This window comes from Peromyscus eremicus, chromosome 13 (assembly GCF_949786415.1).
Source record: "Peromyscus eremicus chromosome 13, PerEre_H2_v1, whole genome shotgun sequence".
NCBI lineage: Eukaryota > Metazoa > Chordata > Mammalia > Rodentia > Cricetidae > Peromyscus > Peromyscus eremicus.
Genome location: NC_081429.1, coordinates 44,139,722 through 44,149,643, shown reverse-complemented (window position 1 = coordinate 44,149,643; position 9,922 = coordinate 44,139,722). Strand labels below are relative to the sequence as shown.

The 9,922-nt window shown below is 43.3% G+C and overlaps 1 protein-coding gene across 1 annotated transcript in view; it reads right to left on the bottom strand.

Annotated features, from left to right (window-relative positions):
- Positions 1-516: 516 nt before the first annotated feature.
- The window catches only part of Lancl1 (LanC like glutathione S-transferase 1), a 35,518-nt gene continuing 26,112 nt past the window's right edge, over positions 517-9,922 (bottom strand). Inside the window, exons 5-10 of the mRNA XM_059277894.1 lie at positions 7,501-7,636; positions 6,822-6,968; positions 4,461-4,643; positions 1,946-2,122; positions 1,441-1,513; positions 517-695 (exon numbers count right to left, since the gene is read on the bottom strand). Of these exons, the coding sequence (XP_059133877.1) occupies positions 619-695; positions 1,441-1,513; positions 1,946-2,122; positions 4,461-4,643; positions 6,822-6,968; positions 7,501-7,636 (793 nt within the window). The 3' untranslated portion in view covers positions 517-618. The remainder of the gene's footprint in view (positions 696-1,440; positions 1,514-1,945; positions 2,123-4,460; positions 4,644-6,821; positions 6,969-7,500; positions 7,637-9,922) is intronic.

Here is a 9,922-nt window from a genome sequence, read left to right as displayed (position 1 = left end):
CTGTCCACCTGTGCTGACGTGTGTGTGTGTGTGTGTGTGTGTGTGTGTGTGTGTGTGTGTGTGTACACATCTGAGTGCTGGGGACAGAGCCTAGGGCCTCCTGGATGCTAGAAAAGTGTTCTACCACTCAGCTATTCCCCAGAGCTCTCTCTCCTCTTTATTCTGAAATGGGGTATCACTAAGTTGCTCAGGTTGGCCTTGAATTTGTGATCCTCCTGCCTCCATCTTCTTAGTAGATAGGCTAGCATGCTACCAGTCATGGTTTATTGAATGTTTAGAAAACATTTTAAAGAGCACTAACACATTATTACAGTCATAAAATTAAATAAGAGTAAGATTTCCTCTTAAGTCTGTAAATACATGTGAATGGCCACAAAATACTATTCCTGTCAATTATCCTTCCCTTTGGAAGAAAATTAAGATGGCTTTCACTTACACTGTGAAATAAAAGTAAATAATAAAAGGAAGGTCCTGAACTGCTGAAGACAAAAGATGGAAATAAAAACCCAACAACAATCAAGTACACAGTTTCATTCTGCGCCTTCCAAAGCAGCGGAAGCACTTAGCCCAGGCTGAAATATACAGAGAGGGTCATGCTGCAGGGGATGTGCTTTCCTTTTAGAGTTCAAATGCAGGGAACTTGGCCTTTGTGGGGACTAACAGGTCAGTCAAGAAATATATTGTTCCAGCCATCCCTAAAGGAAGAGAAAAAGGCACAAGTCATTACACCAAATGGCTTCGTTTTACAACGTGGTTCTTTCTTTTCTTTTCTTTTTTTAGTATTAACATGATGCTAAGGCATGGGAAGCTTCCTGTAATTCATACCATGCATTCCACATCAGAGGCCCCTAGAGGGGCTCTTGGCTTTTGTATCCAGGGGAAGAGGGGAGAGAGAACAGAGGCCAACAAGTTCAAGCCACCTGGCCATGTGTGACCTCCTTCACCAGAGCACTGTGGCCACTGACCCCTCTGAGGCTCTGTGTCCATGACTCAGCATGTGGCTCCTGGCTCCATAAATGGTGGTCACCATTACAGCTATGAATATTAAAGTCTGTGGTAGTCTGCCTGCTCAGTAATTTTTTTTTTTTGATACGGGTTTCAAAATGGTAAATGGCTGATGACGATCTTGAATTGCTGATCTCCTGCCTCAACTGTCTCCATCCCGAGTGCTGAGATTACAGCCGATATTTCAGGTGTGTGCCAACATGCCCGTCCATGCAGTGTGAAGGATGGAACTCAGGCTTCGTTTATACTAAACAAGTGCTCTACTAACAAGTGAGCTCTATCCCCGGCCTTGCTAACTGACCTGACATATGAGGAAATAAGGAAGTATATGTTTAATGGACTATAAAAATCTGTTGGTTGCTTCAACTGGAATTCAAACACATTATCACCGAGCAGAGAAGTAGTTGATGGTATTAAGTCACATGTGAAAAATACCTTCAAAGAGGGAGTAGGGGGTGTCCGGTGTCCTGCATCCATGTTCTCCATAATCTAAGCACCACTCAGCAAACTGAAAAGGAGACCAAGTTCAATGACTGCAGTTACTTCTTCAGAGACCCGAGAAACTTGGGAAAATTCTGTGTTACTTGGATAAATTTCAAAACCGCAAGTCAGAGACGAAGAGTTACTTTTGGGAAAGTGCTGGTCTGAAGGCAGGTACATGGCCTGGGAGGAGTTTAGTGAGCAGTACGAGCCACATGCTGCCAATGGTGTCAAGGAACAAAATGACCCTCCATCTTTCAGCTTTTACTCCTACAATGTCCAAGCAGAATCTATCCTTCAGAGAACGTTAATGTAACTGAATGGTTCCTGAAGGTTTTTCTTAAAGAACATATTTGTTAACTTTAAGCTCACGGACATATTATAAATCAACTGACTCGGATAGACCTGAGCCCCTTCAACCACCCGAGAAGCTGCTCCCCATGCACAGCCTGACACCTACCTTACAGGCCCTGTACAGGTACTTTATATCTTGTGTGAGGTTGTAGAGCGCCAGGAAGGCATAGGCATTCCCTGCAGCACCATGGCACAGCCCATAGCCCTTCTTCAGCAGTCCATACTGCCAGACCACATCAGCACACTGGTAGGCAGCAGAGAGGTACTGCTCCTCTTTGAACACCTGCACAGTCAAGGGACATGCATAGTGCCATCATCTGGGGCATAAAGGAAAATCCTCCAGGCAGCCCTTTCTGAAGAAAAGGAGGAGGTATGGCAAGAAGAAATAAGGACTGCAGCGACAGAATGTAGGTACTGCCAATGACGAACTCTTAACATTGACTTATATCATAGTTAGTTAGTTGTCAAGCCTAGGCACACCCGGGAAGAAGGAATCTCAAGTGAGGAACTGTCCCACCAGACTGGCTGGTGGCCATGTCCGTAGGGTGTTTCCTTGACTGCTGATTGATGTGGGAGGGCCCAGCCCACTGGGGGTGGTGCCATCCTGGCAGGTAGTCCTGGGTTGTGTAAGACAGCAGGCTGAGCATGGTAGAGAAGGGAACTAGTAAACAGCATCCCTCCATGGAGTCTGCTTCAGTTCCTGCCTCCAGGTTCCTACCTTGGCTTCCTGTACTCCAAGCTTCTTTTAGTCAGTGTTTTCTCACAATGACAGAAAAGAAAACTAATATAACTAGTTTGCTTTTTAAAAATAACTGGGTCTGATCTTGTGTGTTTTCTTTCTAAGCTTTATAAATGTGTGTGTGACTGATGCAGCACAGTACTGAACTGGCCACTTGTTCTCATTACCAGTCCTGTCCAAAGAACACACAACCGCTGCTGAGTAACTATGACACCCTTCACCATCAGTGTCGTTACACACTGGGGGAGAATCTACGAGCTATTATAGTTTTGTGTGCATGTGTGTGTTATACGAGGACATATGTGTGTGGATACCTACGGAGGCCAAAGTCCAAGTCGGGTGTTTTTTCTAATTGCTCTCCACCTTATTTTTGAGATAGGGTCTCTTACTCACCCTGGAGCTCCAGGATTAGGCAATACTAGCTGGTCAGTGATCCCTGGGGATCTTTTTGTCTCCAACTCCCCAGCACCAGGCTTCATTTCTATGCACACAATTCAGTGGCATTATTATAATCACAAAACTGTGCACACATCACTTCTATTTTTATCACTACACATCAAGCAATAGGCCCTCCTTCCCTGCTCTCTACTTCCTGGCCCTGATATCCTCTACTTTCTGTCTCTATAAATTTGCCTACTCTAGACACTTCCTACTAGCCATTATTTCATATAAGTGTAATTTCCTCTTTTGATTGCATTTCTGGGTGTCTATTTATTTTGTTTAGCATCTTTCTAAGTTATGAGTATTATAGTATATATTTCATTCTCTTTTATGACTGGATACTGTTCTACCACATACACACTGTATTTTATCTATACATTCATCTGTTGATGGATAACTGATGTTTTGATATTTTTCACGTTTTGGCTTTAGAGTGGAGCTGTTATGAACAGTCGTGTTCATCTATCTCTTTGAATTATTTCAAAAAAATTTTTTTTTTGCATAAGCCTAGAAGTGGAATTGCTAGGTTATATGTTAAGTGCTTGATTTTTTTAAAGGACCAGCAATCTGTCTGTCCAGCAGCTGTACCATTTCACATTCCTGCAGCAATGTATAGGGATTCTGCTTTGGGTCATGCTTCTGGAGTATTTATCTGGGCTCTGCCACTGCCGTTATCACCTCGGTTACTCTGCCAGTGAAGTGCTATGAGATGGTGCCCACTAAGGTGGGATGGACTGTGAGAATGGATGCTCACCCATTCAGCACAATGACCTTAGAGTTAGCAGTTGTTCATACTCCTTTAACCATTTGGAGAATTGTAGCATGAATCTTAAAAGTTCTTATTAATAAAATCAAACCTGAGGCCAGTTATTGGGGTGAATGCTGGAAGGTCAGAGAGAGAGAACAAGCCACAGCTAACTTCACCTGGCCAACTTCTCAGCTGATCTTGTTTCCTCAGACTGGAAGCTTCTGTGTCCTCATCCCAATGGCTCTCAGCTGAACTGTGCTCGAAATCTAAAAGCTTAACCAGCCAAATGCTTAACCAGCCAAATGCTTAACCAGCCAAATGCTTAACCAGCCAAATGCTTAACCAGGCAAATGCCTCTAGTTTCTGGTCCTCACGCCTTATAAACCTTTCTGCTTTCTACCACCACTCCCTGGGATTAAAGGCGTGAGTCACCATGCCTGGCTGTTTCCAATGCTGCCTTGAACTCACAGAGATCCAGAGGGATTTCTGTCTCTGGAATGCTAGGATTAAAGGCGTGAGTGCCACCATTTTCTAGCCTCTGCATCTAGTGGCTGTCTGTTCTCTGACCCCAGATAAATTTATTAAGGTACACAATATTTTGGGGAACACAATACCACCACAGAGAATAGTGTTAACTTACATAAGCGTTTGCTATGTTTTTTACTTTCAGTGAAGTAAGAAAACATGAGATACCTTGTAGGCCTGGATGAGCATGTAGATGACGCCAGGGGCACCATGGCACCAGTGGACAAGCAGGTCTCTGGTGTCATCCAAACACGGAGGGTAATTGCCAGAAGGGAACTTCAGCTGGCAGACAAAGTCGACACTGGGCTTCACCAAACCATGTAACTTTGCTTGGCTCACCTGAAGGCTGGGCTAAAAATGAGAAACAGATTATCAGTTCTGATGAAGAAAAAGACATTCCTAGAACTCAAAATGACTTTTAAACCAGAAAAAAAAAAAAAAAATCACGACTAATAGGAAATTTGAAGTCATTAAAAGGTTTTACATCTCCTAATTTTTTTATCTACTGGATATTGCTGTTTTCAATTTTTTAAGTAATGGAACAAACTACAATTGAGCTGTTAATTAAGTCTTAAGGCCTTCTGTATGTATTATTTCCAATGTCTGCTGGACACATCCACAAGTCAGTCATCCTAAGTCAGTGCTTTCAAACAAGAGTAAAACAGATGTCTGTCAAGTGCAGAGATGCACTGACCACCAAACTCGGCTCCCACTTTCTGAAAGAGAGGTGGTGGGTGCTATCTGCAACAGGGAAGGGCATGGGGCTGGGAGACGTGAGACCCGATGCAGAACTGCGGTGTGGCTCAACACCAATTGAAAATGACTTGTTTATGGATTATTCTGCTACGAGAATGTATAGATTTATATGGCACAGTGATTCAGGGCACATGGCTGTCATTTGGGATATATTTTGTCATTTCTCTTTCTGATCCTGCTCTTAATTCAATGCCTTGCTCATTCTTTAAAAGATACATTCAAAGTACTGCATTCCGGGTGGGGGTAGGGTGTGTATGGTAAGGGGTACACAGCTGTGGAGTGCATAGTCCAGAGATGGTACTGGGAACGACGTGATGTAGTGTGTTCTCAGGATTCTGTGTTCTTCAAGACATGTAAAATAGTACTTTACATAAAACATATTATTCAATAGAAAGAATTAAAAGCTGAGTAAGTCACTCTCCAGGAATTATCCAACGTGGCCTAGAAGTAATATTGTCCAATTTTATGTTGTTATCTAGGCACATTCACGAATGGATTTTCATTACTAAAAACTTCATCTTTTCAAACAGATAACAGCCTGGAAATTGAAAAATCAATACTGTGGTTTTCAGATTTCTTATTAGAGCTAACAAAAAGAGGCAAGGCAGATATCTCCTGATGATCAGATTTAATGACAGGTCAACAAGGCCACCCATTCACTGACATGTATGATTTTAACTCACCTGGAATGTCAGAAGACACAACCTTCCTTTCATGAAAGCTTTTTGAGAATCTACATGTAGTTCTAGAAGTAAGAGTAGCTGAGAGAGCATTCCAGAAAAGGGAATTTAAATCTTGGTTGTCAAAAATGCTAATTATACAACTTGTAATGTGCACATCTCTGCACTTGACAGACATTTGTTTTACTCTTGTTTGAAAGCACCGACTTAGGAAAAATACTTGTGAATGTGTCCAACAGAAAACAGAATGGATGGATGATTGAATGAATGAATAAATAAACAAATGAATAAATAAACACAGGTTGGCCTCTGATCACTGCTCCTAAACTGTGACTATTTAAAAGCAATCATGGGTTGAGGGCAGGAATGCCACTGGTTTTTTTACCTTCTTCCAGCCAGATGGTAACGTGTCCACCCATGCATGCATGCATGCTGGATGCAGGAGTGCAGCACCTTCCTTTATGTGACTCTGCACTTTGTCACGGGGAGACACGAGCCTCTGCTGCCATGAAGAATCCATTTTCTTTTGCCATAAATTCTCATTTGCAATCACCAATTGTTCTCTTAAAATGGCACCCTCTGAGTTATCTTTCTGGCCTCTTAAGTTCTATTTGTCTTCAGTCTCTCTCACTTTGGCTGATGCCTCCCAGTATTGTCAGAACCTAAGAACTATTGGGCATAGCACATTCTGCTACTTTTCAGGCAAGTCAGACAAAATCTACTGAAAAGTCTTCTTGGCTTTACACCCTCAGTGAGCCTTAGGCAGGGTGTGCTCATTTGTTTTTATAGATTTGTTTTTACTCCTGGAATCTGTTTCATTAGGTTGTTCTTTATAATAACAGGGAATGATCCTTGTAATTCAAGGCATTTTCCGAGAGAAGAGCACTTCATATAGAATTAGCAGCTGAGATACTGCTCCGGGGGCACTCCGTGAGTTCATGTTCACCTGGAACCCTCACACCTTCCCCAGGATGGTGTCTTTCTGCTTTCATACTTGAAGATGCATCCTGGCTGCAGTGCCTTTGCTGACCAACGGAAGGGAAGCCAGCACATGTGTGGGTCATCTGACAGTCTCACCTTAAGCATCCCTTACCTGCATCAGGTAGTAATAGATTCCCGCCAGGCCATGAGCAGCTCCCACGTAATATTCCTGGTACCACTCATACATCAGTGGAGACTTTGCTGTGAACTTTCTCTTTCTAGCTAGGTTCTCCCCAGAATTTAAGATTGCTTCGCCAATCTATAGAGAGAAAGTCAAGCAAAACAACAAGGCGATTAGACAAAAAGTGTTCTTGGTGGAGGCAAGGAACTTTTTGTTAAGAAGTACTGATTACTGTTAGGGAGTAAGACACCATCTTGTACTGGGAAGGACACAGCTCCCTTCTGAGAAGTGTGGATGTATTCTGCCTAGAAGATGGTTCAGGAGGATCCTCAAGTCTTCCTATTAGCACTTTTAAGAACCTACATGTCTTCTAAAAAACAGCACAAACTCCTCTAGGCACTGAAGGAGATACCTGCATCTGAGAGATGAGATCTGCGCTCCATCTCCCCCAGATGGGCTTCTGAACTACCAAATGAACAGGACAGCCTGCTGACTCCTACTGCTCCTGACAGGGCTTCCCGCAGACTGAGTGTGAAGCTGCAGGCTCTCTGTGTCTGATCCACAGAGGTCAAAACATTTGGTCTTTCTACCTAGGATGTGCTAACTGGAGAGACAGAGCATGTAAACAGATGCCTGAAAAACACTCCTAAAACCCACAAAACGGTATTACCTGCTGAATATGGCTTTGAGGAATCTTCTCCTCTCCAAAGTTCTTATTGACAAAAAGCAGAGCAAAGATGTAGCCTATGCGGCCATAGAGCATTTCATTTGGTGCATGGGAATCAATCTTATTTAGGTGAATGAGCCTAGGAACAGAAACACGTGTCTATGATCATCCTACAGGGATCAGATGTTAGCATATAAAGTGGTCCGCTGAAAAATATATACACCGACACATAAACATACACACCTAACATCACAGTTTAAAGATTAGCCCCGTACAATGAAACTGGTGGAACATAACTTAAGCAGTGGGGATCAGAGGACCTGGACATGGCTGCCACCACCGCATTTAGCTGGACTAACTGACACTTAGAGAGCCATTGGCTTCAATGAAATGTTTGCCGCATCCCCCTCATCACCGCAGCCTGATCTGCCACAAGATAACATGCAAATGGCACAAAGCCCTCAAGCTCTGATTTTTAGAAACAATCTTGACTACCAAGTTGTGTCTGTCTGTATGTGAGTGTATGTGTCTCTAGATTTGTGTACATATAAGCACAAATACATGTATGCATAAATACGAATTTAACCCAGCAATGTTCTGCAACACCCTTCAGGGTCCTTCCCTATCAAGCACACACAGACCAGTCTCATTCTTTAAATGTTGTACACTGTAATTTATTAGGTTCTTATTGATGGACTCAGCACAGCTTCTCAAAGTTCTTATGGGTTCTGTTTCCAGTTAAGTAGCAGCAAGATGTTACCCTTCCCTCTCCCATTGACTTAGCTCCAAACACCTGGACAGACCACACAAAGCAGCTACTTGAAGACTTTGAAAAGGAAATAGCAGCAGATAGGTGGGGCAGAATCTGGAATAACAGATTGGAGGTGTATTTCCCCTTCCAATATTCCCTTGGCCTGAACTCAGTACAGTCAAACACAGAATGGGTAGCAGCAGGCTGACAGTGAGCCCACAAGGAGCTTGTCTCAAGGCTGAACAGGAAAGGAAGGTCCTTAATAAAGGACTAGAGTGGGTAAGGCTTGTTTCTCTCCCTGGTTGTCTCATGGCCTGGAAAACAAGCATCTTAAACCTCCAGCAGAAGCAAAAGCAACGTGAACTCACAGGAGCCGGAACTCTGAGGGAGAGAACCTTCCTCAGAGACAAGAGCCCCTGTGGTTCCAGGAGAAGGGTAAACCCTACTTTACCTATAACTTCTGTGTACTTAGCCTGGAAGCAGGCTCAGTGAGGAAACATGGACAGCTGGGCAACCAGGAAGTAGGGGAAGACTCCAGGAGAGCTAAGCTTGGAAGACTCCACAGATTAGGTAGCCTCAACTTTGAGAATGAACCTTTGTAATTGTTTTTTTTCTGTGTAGCCCTGCTGTCCTGGACCTTGTTCTGTAGACCAGGCTGGGCTCACAAAGATCCACCTGCCTTTGCCTCCCCAGTGCTAGGACTAAAGGTACCCACCACCACTGGCTGGCTGCTTTAGAATTTTTAATCACATGGAGTTTTGAAAATATAACTCAACTTTCTTGAAATTAGTCTATGAATTTCAATGTGATCCCATTTAAGTTATTAAAACACATTAAACTTTTGTTAAAACTTAACAAAATAATATTAGTATAAAAAACCGAGGGCTTTTCTGGAAAATCAAATGATATCTGATATTTTATGATATACTAAGCATGACATTTCCTCTTTGCTATTCCAGGTCTCATCTCTACAAATGAGTCCTGATTTTAAAATTCTCTTATTTGTTGTTGGGTGGAAACTCAACTTTGGATCGTCAGCTTAGTGTGTGTGCCTAACCTGATTTCACACTCAAGTATTCCAATAAGTATGTAGCATTACAAGTCACACGGGGTGAATGGTTGTATTTGAAATATTGTAACCAGGAGTCAACAGTCAGGGGACTCAACACTTTCTATCAAAATCTACACCACGAGCTGGCCAGTAAGAGCAGCAGGGAGTGGGAGGCAATGGCTTTCTTGGGAATGAGCTGACAAGGCTGAGGTGTGGCCTGTGTGCGGCCTTCCTTGTCCTTTAACACTTGTCTAGAGGACACCGTGGCTTTCTCGGAGCTACAAGAGCAGGTTGTCAAACTATCATGTGCTCGTCTTCCTAATAAATATTTGCCCTCGTAGAACGAGGCCCTCGCCCAGGCTTTTATTTTCACATAGTCAGGAGTTAGGGTGCAGGTGAGGTGGTCTACAGCCACAGCCTCTGGAAGCTACTAATATTTCCCCGGATCGAGACAAGAAACCCAGGCACACAGGTCCCTGGTAACTGCTCCCACTGGGCCAGACACATACCAGTACATACATAAGTGGCTCTAGCTAGGCAGGAAGAGCACTTGTGAGAAAGGAAATACTCCTCCCCTGTCCCCTCTTCTACCCTTCTATCCTGTGCTGGGAGGGAGAGGCACA